The sequence below is a fragment of the Lipophrys pholis genome, assembly GCF_963383615.2.
Source record: "Lipophrys pholis genome assembly, chromosome: 9".
Taxonomy (NCBI): Eukaryota; Metazoa; Chordata; class Actinopteri; order Blenniiformes; family Blenniidae; genus Lipophrys; species Lipophrys pholis.
The window spans coordinates 31084217-31100259 of record NC_137639.1 but is presented as its reverse complement, the minus strand read 5'-3'; the positions used below and the strand labels follow the sequence as shown (position 1 = coordinate 31100259).

At 45.9% G+C, this 16043-nt stretch overlaps 1 protein-coding gene across 1 annotated transcript; it reads left to right on the top strand.

Annotated features, from left to right (window-relative positions):
* The first annotated feature begins 444 nt into the window (after positions 1-444).
* Positions 445-15875, top strand: LOC308114915 (scavenger receptor cysteine-rich type 1 protein M130-like). Its single transcript, XM_080472181.1, has 14 exons — positions 445-504; positions 1613-1645; positions 1728-2021; positions 5168-5482; positions 5572-5853; positions 7065-7379; positions 7467-7754; positions 9832-10146; positions 10236-10520; positions 12562-12876; positions 12965-13255; positions 13377-13712; positions 15062-15152; positions 15665-15875. The coding sequence occupies exons 1-14, from the start codon at positions 465-467 to the stop codon at positions 15693-15695; spliced, it is 3231 nt and encodes a 1076-aa protein (XP_080328307.1). The 5' UTR covers positions 445-464; the 3' UTR covers positions 15696-15875.
* The last annotated feature ends 168 nt before the right edge of the window (positions 15876-16043 follow it).

Genomic DNA, 16043 nt, shown 5'->3' with positions numbered 1-16043 from the left:
TGTAAAACAAAAACAAACAGATGTAAAACAAAAACAAACAGATGTAAAACTAAAACAAACAGATGTAAAACAACAACAAACAGATGTAAAACTAAAACAAACAGATGTAAAACTAAAACAAACAGATGTAAAACTAAAACTAGACTACCAAAACCAGATGTGAAACGAAAGATGTGAAATTTAAACAAACAAATGTAAAACCTAAACAAACAGATGTAAAACAACCATATTCCGACATGTTAATACACGAATATGAGATATGACGTTAGACTGGACACAAGTATGAAAACTGGTCAATTCAAAAGTTTGACATGATGAGTCTGTGAGAAAAAGACTCTATACCGTCCAATCAAAAACATGCAAACAAGACGTGGGAGTATCAGGAAGCTCCGCCTCCTCCTGATAGCAGATAAACGTTGAAGACCAGACATGATGATCAGACTCACAGTGAGACGACCTGGAACATGAAGCACCTGAAGCTGCTGCTGCTGCTGTGGAGCTCAGGTACGACACTGCTAAGAGCTGCTTCTGTCATCACATGATTCACTGCTCGCTCTCTCTCTCTCTCTCACACACACACACACACACACACACACACACACACACACACACACACACACACACACACACACACACACACACACACACACACACACACACACACACATTATCAAGGCATCCTCTTCAAGCACTGTAAATCTGACGGCTTGCAGCTTCCTGTGAGGAGCTTCCTGTGAGGAACTTCCTGTGAGGAACTTCCTGTGAGGAGCTTCCAGCTTTATCTTTGACAGCTTATAAAATCCGAACTGCTCGAGTAATTAAAAAGTTGTTCAGAACTTTTCTTCAAGCCGACTCGATATTTGCAATTAGTGGAGCAAGTGTTTGCATTAGGGCAAATTTGGGCCGCAAATCTTATTTTTGAAAGGCAAATTATGGACATCCTGTTGGATGTAGGTCAGGGTTGTCGGTGCATGATTTTTAGGTCTTGATGTGAGTTTCAAGTGAGTTTTGGTTTGATCTCTCTACGATTTTCCCATGGGCCGTAGTGGCCATTTTAATATTTGTAGGTGGCGCTAGAGAGAATATTGTAACACTCTGGGGGTTAATTTTTCCATGTCATTAAATTTTTCGCCAGTCTTAATGGGCGTGACAAGTTTGGAGATTTTTTGAGTGTGTTTAGGGGGTCAAAATTGGGTTCATTTTCACATAAGAATAAGAAGAAATAAAGAAATACTGCAAATATCAAAGGTTCCTTGCCTCCTCGCAGGAGGCCTTGCCTTTCGAGCTCAGTCCTTAATAATCAACACATTTTTGGGGTTGTAACAAAGGAACATGTCAGAGTTTAAGGAAGTGGTATTACTTGTCAGTGGCTGGTGTGTTTGTGTGGCTGTCAACGTCAAACAGAATTCCACGGTAACACAATGAAATCAGCCTGAGAACAAAGCAAAACCAGCACAAAACTAACCTGACACTACTCCAAAACACGCCGGGGGACCTGCACCACGTGGCCCTTTTTTAGACGTATTCACAGATTTCGGTAGAATTTTCCGATCAAACTGATTTCACTGTGTGTTCAGAACTGGGAATCAATAAAACTCTGTTTTCCCCACAGGAGTTCTCCTTGAAGGCGGACGCCATGCAGTTGGTAAAAAAAGTACTCGAAGATGAACAAGGTTCCGAGAAGAAAGTTAACATGTTCCACTGCTGACTGTCTGCTCTTTGCTCAGAGGCTGACGATGAGTTCCGGTTGGTGGGCGGAGGATCTCGCTGCTCAGGTCGGGTGGAGCTGAAACACCTTGGAGAGTGGAGACCAGTGGAGATAACGTACTCGACCCTGAAGATAGCAGCTGCAATCTGTGAACGTCTGGACTGTGGCTCTGCTGTCTCAATGCAAAAAATAACCGAGTCATCGCAAAGATCTGTGTGGAGGATCAAACCTCATTGTGTCCAGTCTCCGTCTGATCTGAACAAGTGCTTCATGTCCTTTGATGCTTCCTCTCTTTTCAATCTCACCTGCACAGGTAAGGCCAGTGTGGCTTCATTAACCACATGCTCTCTTCATGGTTACATCAGGCATGAAGCTTTTAACATCAAACATTGATCAACCATTACATTATGGACGCCTGCTTAATGTTGTGGACCACCTGTGACTTCCACACACACAACTAAAGCCTTGTTTTCACTGCGCAGTGCGGTAAGGTAAGGTAAGGTTAGTTACTTTACGGTAAGGTGTGGTACGGTATGGTATGGTACGCAAGGTACGGTGAGGTACGATACGTTAAGGTACGTTACGTATGGTACAGTATGGTAAGACATGGGATGGTATGGCAAAGCTCACCATCACAAAATGACGCAGGTATGCGATGTCGTTACTTGACAGTGAACGTGGGACTGATTGTAGCTGACCAATCAGCAGAAGGCTGTGTTGTTGCTCCTCCTTATGGAACCATACCGATGTGCTAGCTACGTAGGGGTGACGAAAAATGGCAACAGTTGTGTACTGGCACATACTGCATGGTGGAAACTATCCTACCCACTGAGCAAAAAGTGGTCCAAAACAAATCTAAAAGACATCATCGCTATACATCTAGAAGACATCCTCAGAAGAGCCAGAATGAAATACATTTAGACGTCCTTTTTGGACGTTGTATTCACGTCTTGTCTGGACATCATATGGATGTCAATAAAAATACATTTCAAAAGAAAGAGGACAGGTCATCAGTCTATCACGAGAGTAATTTAGCATTGCCATCACGTGCACACTAACTCTACAAACACCTCCGGCTGGATTCGAACCCACAACCTTCTAACTATGAGACAAAAGCACGAACCATTGCGCTAAAGAGACACAAGGCAAAAGGTCATCAAAGTGGTGAGTTTTTCCATGGAGACTTAAAACGTCCATTGCCTCGTGACCAAAACAATAAATGGTCATAACTCAGACATTGTGCATTAAACTTCACATGCTGTCTCGTCTTGCCTGTCATGATCTACCACCCTCACTATTTTAATGACATAATAATAATTATACAGGCAGTTAGACTTAACAGACAGCTTGTGACCTGTCAATTTCAACACATTCTGGGTGTCTTAGATGTAAATAATTTTTATAATGTCCATCATTTTTATGTCATTTGTCAACTAGTTCTGGCTGTAAAATAGACGTCCAGATTAAAGCATGGACGGACGGACGTGTTTTGGACATACATGTTGCTTGCTCATTGGGTAAACTGTACTACAAAGATTATTCTGAGACCTCTCATCAGAACAAGAAAAAACTGTGGCATGAATTTCAGCTGCAGCAGTCTGTCAAATGGATTTCACCCCACAGACCGAGGGGTCATTACTTTCTCCCCTGTGTGACTTCCTGTTTCCTGTGAGGTACTGCCTATCTCTTGTGAGTGACTTCCTGTCTGCTGTGTGTGACTTCCTGTCTCTTGTGAGTAGGGAAGGGAATTGATAAGATTTTTCCAATTCCGATTCCATTTTCGATTCTGTTTAACGATTCAAATCTTTGTCAATTCTGTTATCGATTTTTTTTTTTTTTTATCTTTTAAAGGAGAATCAACAGGTAGATTACTAGGGGTTGGAATTGATAAGATTTTATCAATTCTTAGTCTTTTTTTGAGGGGAAAAAAAGTTTTACACAATCTTCTGCGCCAAAAGGAACAAATAATTTTTTTCCAAACATGAAACTTGAATTATAATTTTTCCCTTAAAAAAGAACAGTCAAATGTGTATTTGCTTTCATTGCCCCCTAGAATTTACACTTTTTCAAATGTTGTGCTGTTGACAAGTGAACCCTCTCTGGGAGGTCGGAGACTGGAGAGGAATGAGGAAGTGACGTAGGACCAGGAACTCGTTCTCTCTGCCTGCAGGGAATGCTGTGTTTTCATATTGTGTTGGTGCTTTTTTGAGGGGATATTCAACACAGAATGAGCGAATTCATGAACATACATTAGTTATCCTCTTCTAGATTGTGTATGTCTACACAGTAGACATACTCTAGTAGATCGTTTGCTACTGTATATGGTGTGAAAACTAGAGGCTCACACATTTAGTAAAGATCTACTAGCATATGTCTACGCTGTCGGCTCATAGGAGCAGACATTCACTACATGGGACAGATTGACTGCAGAGTCAATTTATTAAACGTCCCTCATTAGTCCTCAGACAGGAAATTTCTTCACCAAATGAACCGTCTTCAGCAGCCACACAGTGCAGCGCTCTGGGGAGGTGATGGAGGCCGAGGGTGTAGCTCAAGAGGAGGTGATGGAGGCCGGGGGTGTAGCTCAGGGAGCCACGGTGCAGGTTGTTTTGACTATCGGAGTAAACCGAGAGTACCGAAGGAGAACCAGCACACAGAGAGAGAGAACATGAAAACTCCACACAGAAAGGCTCCTGCTGGGATTTGCACCGAGACCTTTTTTTTTTTTTTTTTTAACTGGACCTTGTGGCTGTGAGGCGAGAGGCTGTGGACTCTGTGGATTCAGGACGTGGTGAGTGGAACATGTATTACCGTATCCTATTATTTTGTCGTTTATCGTCTCCCACTTTAGACCTTCTTCCTCTCATGTTTTCTCCTGGTTGAAGGAGGTCTGTGTCGCAGTGTATGACGTAATGCAACGTAATGCAACGTACCGCAACGCGACTTGACGTCGTGCTTGAAAATTAATCGTTAAGAAGAATCGAACACATTTAAGGTGTACAATTCCGATGGAGTTGATCAATTGGAACCGGTTCTCAGTCAGAACAGGTTTTCGATTCCCATCCCTACTTGTGAGTGATTTTCTGTCTCCTGTGTGTGACTCCCTGTTTACTGTACTGTGAGTGACTTCCTGTCTCTTGTGAGTGACTGTCTCCTGTGTGTGACTTCCTGTTTACTGTGAGTGACTTCCTGTTTACTGTGAGTGACTTACTGTCTCTTGTGAGTGTCTTACTGTCTCTTGTGAGTGACTTCCTGTTTACTGTGAGTGACTTACTGTCTCTTGTGAGTGACTTCCTGTCTCCTGTGTGTGACTTCCTGTTTACTGTGAGTGACTTACTGTCTCTTGTGAGTGACTTCCTGTTTCCTGTGAGTGACTTCCTGTTATCTGTGAGTGACTTCCTGCTTCCTGGAAATGACTTCCTGTTTCCTCCTGTGTGTGACTTCCTGTACGGTGTGCAGAGTCGGTCCGGCTGCTGAATGGATCCAGTCAGTGTTCAGGCAGACTGCAGGTGAAGACCGACCCGTCGGACCGGCGCTGGTCCTCAGTGTGTGAAGCCGACTTGGACCTGCAGGATGCGGAGGTGGTGTGTCGGGAGCTGGGCTGTGGGGCTCCTTCAGCCCTGCAGGGGGCGCTCTATGGAGACGTGCAGACTCCCCCATGGAGCCCAGAGCTCCAGTGTGGAGGCCATGAGTCTGCTCTCCTGGACTGTAGAAGGTCCGGCTCAGTGAGAAGCAGCTGCTCACCTGGTAAAGCTGCTGGACTCACCTGCGCAGGTAGAAGAAGAGCTGCAGCTTTCACTGCTGTTCTCGTCAGACTCCCTTCATCCTCTCACTCCTCTCTCTCTCTCTCTGCTCGGCTTCAGAGCCAATCCGGCTGGTGGGGGGAGCCAGTCGCTGTGCTGGGACTCTGGAGGTCAACGTAGAACAATGGAGGCCAGTTTGCGAATTTGAAATCGGCCTGAATCAAGCGGCTTCTATTTGTAACCTTCTGGACTGTGGCCAGGTCGTTTCCATCGGCTGGAGGACTGAGTCTTCAACAAGACAAATGTGGTCTGTTGAACTAGGCATCAATGATCCCGTGTCAGTTCTGAGGGAGTGTGGAAGCCCTCATATATGTACGATCGTAATGCAAATCACCTGCTCAGGTAAGTCCATCAGAGACAACGACCTGGATTCCGAGGCTTGGTTCTTACTCAGAGTTTATTCACACGTTTGGCTTAATTTGCTCTCACAGTTCGGCTGAATGTCGACTCCCTTTATGTGGACTGATCCAACATTTATAGTCCCATCTGTTGTTTGGAAGCAGTGTCGCCCTCATTCTCTTGTTTTCCACACCGACTGCTGAGCCAGTAAATTACATTGCCAAATGTATTTGCTTGAGTCTCCAAATCTTTGAATTCAGGTGTTCTAATCACTTTCACGGGTGTATAAAGTCAATCACCTCGACGGGTCAACTGTTTCTACAAACATTAGTGAAAGAATGTGTCGCTCAGTCTCAGGAGCTCAGTGAATTCCAGTGCGGTGCAGAGATCGATCACCTGATCAATAAATCCAGCCATGACATTTCTTCTCAATCAACCGTTAGAAGAATGATAACAAAGTGCAGGTGTTTGGGAACCAAAGCAACTCGGCCACCAAAAACCACAGAGCAAGGTCAAAGGATGCTGAGCAGCAGAGTGTGCAGAGGTCAGAGGTCAACTTTCTACAGCGTCAACAGCTGCCGTCCTCCAAACCTCTTGAGACTTCAGTTTAGCTCCAGAACAGAACTAAAAATCCCTGATTCTTGTTCCTGCTGGAGACGAACGAGTCCAAACAGCATGGAAACGCTATTGATCACAGATCTGATCAAAAGAAAATTACTCAGAACAATCAAGTCTGTTCTCGCATGTTTACATCTGGGCATTTTTAAAGTCAAGTTTATACGGTTTCCTCTGAGTTTCTACTGTCTCCTGTGTGTGACTTCCTGTCTCCTGTGTGTGACTTCCTGTCTCCTGTGTGTGACTTCTTGTCTCCTGTGAGTGACTTCCTGTCTCCTGTGTGTGACTTCCTGTCTCCTGTGTGTGACTTCTTGTCTCCTGTGAGTGACTTCCTGTCTCCTGTGTGTGACTTCCTGTCTCCTGTGTGTGACTTCCTGTCTCCTGTGTGTGACTTCCTGTCTCCTGTGTGTGACTTCTTGTCTCCTGTGTGTGACTTCCTGTTTCCTGTGTGTGACTTCCTGTCTCCTATGTGTGACTTCCTGTCTCCTGTGAGTGACTTCCTGTCTCCTGTGTGTGACTTCCTGTCTCCTGTAAATGACTTCCTGTTTCCTGTGAGTGACTTCCTGTCTCCTGTGTGTGACTTCCTGTACGGTGTGCAGAGTCGGTCCGGCTGCTGAATGGATCCAGTCAGTGTTCAGGCAGACTGCAGATGAAGACCGACCCGTCGGACCGGCGCTGGTCCTCAGTGTGTGAAGCCGACTTGGACCTGCAGGATGCGGAGGTGGTGTGTCGGGAGCTGGGCTGTGGGGCTCCTTCAGCCCTGCAGGGGGCGCTCTATGGAGACGTGCAGACTCCCCCATGGAGCCCAGAGTTCCAGTGTGGAGGCCATGAGTCTGCTCTCCTGGACTGTAGAAGGTCCGGCTCAGTGAGAAGCAGCTGCTCACCTGGTAAAGCTGCTGGACTCACCTGCGCAGGTAGAAGAAGAGCTGCAGCTTTCACTGCTGTTCTCTTCAGACTCCCTTCATCCTCTCACTCCTCTCTCTCTCTCTGCTCGGCTTCAGGGGCCGATGAGTTCAGGTTGGTGGGAGGAGCCAGTCGCTGTGCTGGCTCTCTGGAGCTGAAACTTCTGGGTGAATGGAGGCCGGTGGCGCACCGTCGCTTCAGCATGAAGACAGCAGCTCTCGTCTGTGACCATCTGGACTGCGGCTCTCTTGTTTCTACACAGTCAATCTATGCGCTGGATCAATCAATGTGGCTTATCAGGCCTCAGTGCGTTCGATCTCCAGCTGATCTGTGGAGGTGTCCAACATCCTTCAGGTCCAGCTACATCCTGAATGTCATCTGCTCAGGTACGCCTTACTGACATTTAGAGAGATATTTCCCATCAAAACTTTTTTTGACCAAAAGTATCATACAGTTGTGTTCTTGTGTCACATTTCATGCTGCTTGTCTGCTCCTTCAATCTGATATTCAAACCAGAGATCAGCCAGTTGGTCTCCAACAAAATCATGCTGTCAGCAAAACACCTCAAATCCACAAGGAGCTGACGATAACGTACCACAGCTGCACGGCCAGGAGGAGACATCGGTTCAAAAGGAGGAAATCAAATCATTAGCTAAATTGATTCCTTGAAGAACAATGAGAACATTTTTGCCAGCTCAAGTTGACTATTCGGGAAAAAGATAAAGCCGTTGAAATGGCCTGGAGGGGCAGCGTAACGTTCGTTAACAGTGGGTAGTAGACTGTCCATAATGTGCTGTGCCTCCCTCACCACCGGCTGCAGGTCCTAACTGTTCTCTGAACAGGTGGAGAAGCGTCCCGGAGGCGAGCGCATTTCAGCTTACTAAGATCCAGAACCTTCTGGACTTTTTTTCATCCAGTGGGAGATGTTTGAAGTCAGGAGGTCAGCTCAGGTGACAACACCGAGAATTGTCAAGTTCTCGATCTTTTGACGTTACAGACTTCCTTCTTGTGGAGTCTGATCTTTGTGGTGTCGATGTCAGGAGAACACCATCTTGTTGTCTGTAGACTCAGGGACGAAGCTGGACACTCATTTCTCTGTTATCTGAGGCTCCGTTTCCACGACAACGGTGCTCGGATCCACTGCAACCGTCCCTTTTTCACACCGGCTCCCACAGTGAAACTTTTCTTTGACGACTCACTCAGTTACTGCATATGTGCACCACAACTGACGTCATGGTAAATAGTTCTGTTCATGCGCGAGTAACAAACATGGCGGCCTCTGTAGAGGTGTGACTCCCAGTCCGTTTTTCTACTTTTCCAGTTGATTCTTCTGTAATAGCATCCAGTTCATCATCCGTCCATACAAATGTCAGCTTCTTTCCATTGTGTTAATATTTATAGCATATGGTTCTCTGTATGCATTTATGTGTGGTTTAATTACCAAAAGAAGTAACAGTGCCACCTGGTGGTCTGGCATACTAACTACATTGTTTTCAGTGTGTCTGCTGCTGCAGTGTAAACGCAACACTTTTCGTTAACGGACGATATGTTGTCGCTTGGAATGCTGTCATGGTTCCGCGGCCTGGGTTTCTGTTTCCTGTCAGTTTCCACTGTTTCCTGTGTGTGACTTCCTGTCTCATGTGAGTGACTTATATATATATATATATATATATATATATATATATATATATATATATATATATAATTAAATACAAAAACAATTCTTCAGACAGAGAGCAAAGAAATTACAATAACAACAGTGTAGAAATTTGGTGGCTGGTGATCCATGCAATTTTTCAAAGTTATTAGTGAGCTGTACTACATTTAAAATTCCTTCATAAAACAAGGGAAAGAAGGTGTATTCCCTCTCCTTTTGCAGCAGTGACTATGGTATTTTGCCAAAAGTATTATAATATTTATGACAGTAGATGAAAAAGATTCCAAATTAGCCATATAAAATACAATGTGTGAAATCTGAAAAGGGGGAATATTGAGCTTTAAGTTAATCCAATTACGGACATCCGTCCAAAATACCTGCGAGTAGCGACAGTCAAAAAACAAATGACAAAGAGTCTCAGCCTCATGGTTACAAAAACACAAAAGGGTCAACATCAAATTTAAAGCTTCTTTCAAAAATTCCCCTACAGGATATATATCATTTATTATTTTGAAGTGAGTCTCCTTCACTTTTGGAGAAATTTGCCATTTAACAAATAAGCAATGGGCTTTAATTCTCATTGAATGATTGTTTGAACCATAGTATTTCTTGAAAGAAGTTCTTTTGTAGTTGTGGTAAATTACTTGTCTCCTGTGAGTGACATCCTGTCTCCTGTGTGTGACTTTCTATCTCCTGTTAATGACTTCCTGTCTCCTGTGAGGGACTTCCTGTTATCTGTGAGTGACTTCCTGTTTCCTGTGAGTGACTTCCTGTCTTCTGTGTGTGACTTCCTGTACGGTGTGCAGAGTCGGTCCGGCTGCTAAATGGATCCAGTCAGTGTTCAGGCAGACTGCAGGTGAAGACCGACCCGTCGGACCGGCGCTGGTCCTCAGTGTGTGAAGCCGACTTGGACCTGCAGGATGCGGAGGTGGTGTGTCGGGAGCTGGGCTGTGGGGCTCCTTCAGCCCTGCAGGGGGCGCTCTATGGAGACGTGCAGACTCCCCCATGGAGCCCAGAGCTCCAGTGTGGAGGCCATGAGTCTGCTCTCCTGGACTGTAGAAGGTCCGGCTCAGTGAGAAGCAGCTGCTCACCTGGTAAAGCTGCTGGACTCACCTGCGGAGGTAGAAGAAGAGCTGCAGCTTTCACTGCTGTTCTCGTCAGACTCCCTTCATCCTCTCACTCCTCTCTCTCTCTCTCTGCTCGGCTTCAGATCCGATGCGGCTGGTGGGGGGAGCCAGTCGCTGTGCTGGGGTTCTGGAGCTGAAGCACCTTGGTGAATGGAGGCCGGTGGCCGGCTTCCACGAGACCCAGAGGGAAGCTACTGTTATTTGTGAACTTCTGGGCTGCGGCTCAGTTTTCTCTGTGGAATTCAGAAAACATTCCTCACGCAGACCTGTGTGGTCTGTTTCCTCTAACTGTGTCCAACCTGAAGGGGATCTGAGGAACTGTGCCACCTCATCGAATCAAAGCGACGTTCTGAACTTTGTCTGCTCAGGTACGACCACATGTTACATCACTGAGGGTGTCTCCGTATTACTGGAGGTGGACAAACTGTTTTATGTATGGATTGGTCTTTTTTTATTTAAAACCAATCTTTGTGAATATTGAACTGGAATGAGCATACACTTTGGGTTGAAGGAATGATTAACAGATTAAAAGAGCTCATCAACAGCGTATACTCTCGTACTCTAAGTTTTTATTTGCAGAAATGCTTTATAATACTGGTTTATTCTGAAAGCCCAGCTGGAGGTGTTTTGGTTTAAGAACCCGTCCACACAAGTCAAAACCATCTTCTCCCCGTCGCTCTTAAAAATATTTCTTTCCACATGTCACTATGAACACGGCTTAAAACAATGTAGTACATATGCCAGGCCTTTAGGTGGTGCTGTCGTTGCTAAGAAAATACACCAAAAATGCAGAAGAAGACTTCTGCTACTCCTGGTATTGGACAAATCCACCATGTGTCCTCATAAAAGCAATTAGCATCAGTAGCTTCTGCAGCGCCACCTGGAGCAGGTAGTCCGCCATGTTGTTGTGGTTAAGTGATGTCACGGAGAGGGAGGCGGGGTTATATGTCGAGAGGCGGGGCCATGACATCATTGTTTTCAGATAATGTACGTCTTGTCCGTCCACACGTCAAAGACGAGGGGGCGTTTTCTACTTCCTCCACTCTGACCTTTTGTTCAGGATCAGGAGTTTGCAGGTTCACATTTACTGTGGGTCGCTGAGCCTGACCTTTGACCCCCATCAGCTAGCCTGCCATAATGTGGACCCACGTCCGCACCCAAGAAATACAATTAATCATTGTTGAAAAAAAAGGAATTTCCACAAAGAGGATAAATAAAGTACGATTAGTGGAGTTAATTAGTTTTGCTTCCTAAAAGGAATCAACGCAAACTATAGATTAAAGCTATGAGTCGAGAGGATAACATTTTTAATATAAACAAGAGAAAAACCATTAAAACTTGGTATTTATCCTTTAAAACTACCAGAAGAGTACCAGAAAGTCAAAATATGAAACAATTAATTAACTGCACACATTGATGGCTGAATGTATATTTCCTGTGTATGACTTCCTGTTTCCTGTGTGTGACTTCCTGTTTCCTGTGTGTGACTTCCTGTGCCAGTGTAGGTACCAGATCTGTCCGGGCTAACAGATCTGTCCGGGGCGGGGCTTGCGCATGCGCTCAGCCTACCAGATTGTCAGCGGCGGACTTCGTGCCTGCGCCTGTCAATGACGTCACACACAATATGATCTACAGCAACTCCATATAAACAAACTACATTACGGGCTGGATCGATAGATAGATAGATAGATCGAGAGATAGATAGATAGATAGATAGATAGATCGATAAACTTTTTCATAAGAATTCTACCTTTGTCGCTACGTCCAATATTATGATATTGTGTATGTATTTGGTAATATATTGAAAACAGTCACTTATCTCTGCAGTATATCTGTACATTCCTTCTCATTCATGTGGCCACAATATTTATCTTCAGTCTTGGAAAACACTCAGTTTATTGTTTCACCAGCTGGAGACATGAGAAACAGATTAAATGTCTCTGTCTCCCATCACAGCTCTTTACAGCATTAAGTGGGCAAAAAAGGACACTTCATAAAATCAGACGAAGCTCCAGCAGACCCCTTCAGCCTCTAAACTCTCCTGAAGTTAAACCAGACAGATCACTGCTGCTTCGGGACATTCAGAGACCTAAAACCAGTCGTAGCGTCCTGTTCACCTCACACAGCCTTGTTAGCTTTACACGGAGCTACGAAGCTAATTACGAAAGCTAATGTTAGCTTCATACTGTGACGGGAGAAACTTGCAGCCAGTAAAAATGCGAAGCGCCATCATAGTCAATCATAATGTGGAACGTCATCACCATGCGCGGAATCAAGCCCCGCCCTGGTAGCTCAGGCACATGCACAAGCCCCGCCCCGGACAGATCTGGTACATACACCGGGTGTGACTTCCTGTTTCCTGTGAGTGACTTCCTGTCTCCTGTGTGTGACTTCCTGTACGGTGTGCAGAGTCGGTCCGGCTGCTGAATGGATCCAGTCAGTGTTCAGGCAGACTGCAGGTGAAGACCGACCCGTCGGACCGGCGCTGGTCCTCAGTGTGTGAAGCCGACTTGGACCTGCAGGATGCGGAGGTGGTGTGTCGGGAGCTGGGCTGTGGGGCTCCTTCAGTCCTGCAGGGGGCGCTCTATGGAGACGTGCAGACTCCCCCATGGAGCCCAGAGCTCCAGTGTGGAGGCCATGAGTCTGCTCTCCTGGACTGTAGAAGGTCCGGCTCAGTGAGAAGCAGCTGCTCACCTGGTAAAGCTGCTGGACTCACCTGCGGAGGTAGAAGAGCTGCAGCTTTCACTGCTGTTCTCGTCAGACTCCCTTCATCCTCTCACTCCTCTCTCTCTCTCTCTCTGCTCGGCTTCAGGATGGCCTGAAATCAGGTTGGAGGGAGGAAACAGTCGCTGTGCTGGGACTCTGGAGATTAGAAGCTCTGGAGTTTGGCTCCCTGCGTTTATCTTCGATTGGGCTTCTGATCCATCAGATCTTTTTTGTACTCATCTGCACTGCGGCTCTTCCGTGTCTGCAGAATGGACATATTTTTCCAACAGCACATCTGTGTTGATTACCAGAAATGACTGCTTCAAGTCTGGATCTGACCTCATTAAATGTACCAAATTGGTCAATTTCACCATCAGCAATCACATCACCTGCTCAGGTAAGCTGGTCGGTGCCATGTTTCTTCTGTTGCTCCCTCCATCGTCACATCCACCAAAACAAAGACTTTCTGTGTGTGTGTGTGTGTGTGTGTGTGTGTGTGTGTGTGTGTGTGTTTCCAGACCTGCTGCTTGATCCAGTCATCTCCCTGTCCTCGTCCTCCTCTGTGCTTGGGGTCTCTGAGGCCCAGCAGCAGGGGCTCCAGGTGATCCGGGGCTCCAGCTTCACCATCAGCTGCTCCATCCAGCCACAGTACCCCGGAGGCTCCTTCCACCTCCACCTCACCTCCGCCAACACATCGTACAACTCCACCCAGCCGGCCGCCAATCACTCCGCACACTTCCTGTTTCCTGCCGCAGAGTCCGCCCACCGAGGAAACTACAGCTGTGTTTACCACCTCCATGTGTTTGGACACGATTTCTCCTCGGAGAGCCGCCCGCTGTTTCTGTCGGTGTTCGGTAAGAAGGAACTCCGGCCCCGTCACAATGTTTGAAGTGAAAATGCATCGTTTTACCGTTTTTGACACGGAAACATTCAGAAAACAATGGCAGAGTCACTAAAATTGATGTCGTTTTCATGTTGGTTCTGCTCTAAACATTAACAATGGGAGAACATCGACGCTCTAGTGGACAGACGACCAAGGTGGATTGTTATTACGTTGACTCAAAATAAAACTACCAAGTCCCAGGAGAATTTGTGAATTCAGGCATCCGGGAGACTTACTCCGACGTTACCCCGAGCAACTCTCAAAGCAACGGTGGCCGCCATATTTGTTAGGGGGAAAACAATAGCTCTCGGCTCTCTGGGACAAACTATCCAAACTTTTAGTTTTATCGGTATGCCAAAGAGTTGTTGGTTTAATATGTGTTCAGCAAAGGTCTTTAAGAATGCAGATCTGAAGTTTTTCATCGATCCAATGGAAACGTGGCTGTCTTTTATCGGCCGGGCGAAAATAATACAGCAAAAACTGATGTCCTTGGTCTTACCAGACTCACTTTAAACTGAGCCACGGCATGAAGTTTGACGGGAACTTGTAGGACAGTCAGACAACACTAACGTATTTAATGAGGCATCGTATCGGCTCTGGCCTCCTCATGTAAATCCTCTTTGTAATTGTATGACATTTTCTCCATGTATTGAAAGTAAATCAAGTAAAAGCGCACTGGTACAATTACTCTGGCTGGTTGGTTGTCCCCCAAAAACAAATATGGCGCCGTCCGACATGTCATCTGTGGCGTAAGCCTGACTTCCCGAATGTGGACTGGGAGTCATGACGCCATTGTTGGAAACACGGTTCTGATTGGCTCTACTGAGCATGTGCAGGTGCAGCGTTTCCACAGTGTTTTCAGAGACTTGTGTTTTCGCCCGTCTTCACGACGACAGAGAGCGTTTTTTAAAAGTTCTAGATCGAGGACCGTTCCAAAACACGTTGCGTTGTCAGTGACTCCAAGCAGCGAGGGCCTGACACTCTAAACTCTAAACCTGTCCACATGCCAAAGTGTCCTTGAGCAAGACACTGAACCCCAAACTGCTCCCATTGGAATGAAGGCACCTTGCATGGCCGCAGCCTGGTGTGTGAATGTGTGTGTGAATGGGTCAATGTGGTTAACGAGCTTTGGGGCTGCTCACGCAGTTTAAAACCGCTAAACAAGTGAAGTCCAGTAACCATTTAAAATGTCCTGCTGGAGGAGGGTTTGGTCTCTCATGTGTTGTGTGTGTGTGTGTGTGTGTGTGTGTGTGTGTGTGTGTGTGTGTGTGTGTGTGTGTGTGTGTGTGTGTGTGTGTGTGTGTGTGTGTGTGTGTTCAGATCCAGCGGGGGTGATCATCAGAGCGGTGGTCCTGCCACTGTCCCTCCTGCTGCTGGTCGCTGCTCTGTGGCTTTACTTTGTGGTCGTCAGGTACGTTCACCTCTTAGGTGGTGAATCTCTCAGTGTACCAATGCTCTCAGTGTACTAATGCTCTCAGTGTACTAATGCTCTCAGTGTACCAATGCTATCAGATACCAATGCTCTCAGTGTACCAATGCTCTCAGATACCAATGCTCTCAGTGTACTAATGCTCTCAGTGTACCAATGCTATCAGTGTACCAATGCTCTCAGATACTAATGCTCTGTGTACCAATGCTATCAGTGTACCAATGCTCTCAGTGTACTAATGCTCTCAGTGTACCAATGCTCTCAGTGTACTAATGCTCTCAGTGTACTATTGCTCTCAGTGTACTATTGCTCTCAGATACCAATGCTCTCAGTGTACTTTTGCTCTCAGTGTACTAATGCTCTCAGTGTACCAATGCTCTCAGTGTACTAATGCTCTCAGTGTACTTTTGCTCTCAGTGTACTTTTGCTCTCAGTGTACTAATGCTCTCAGTGTACCAATGCTCTCAGATACCAATGCTCTTGTGTATCTGCAGACCAGGAGCTCGCCGGTCCAGCAGACGATGATGGGATGAAGCTCAGAAACACCCGGAACACTGAACACAGCCCTCATCCTCATGAAACTTTCTGTTTCCCATTTTACTTCGTTTTCTGTGTTTTGTAGAAAGAATTTTAAAAATATGTAGATTTGTTTTTCTTCTTCCAATAAACCTGGCATGTTGCAGCTTGTTTCTACTCGCTGCATAGAAAAGTACTTTTATGTTTTCTCAACGATCACATTCTGTTTTCCTTCGCCAATGAAAGTTGGGGCGAAGGTTATGCTTTTGTCCAAGTGTATTGTGTTGTACTGTGGTTTGTATGTATGTATTTTACCAACTTTTCGCAAAAACTATTCAGGGATGAGTTGTCATCATC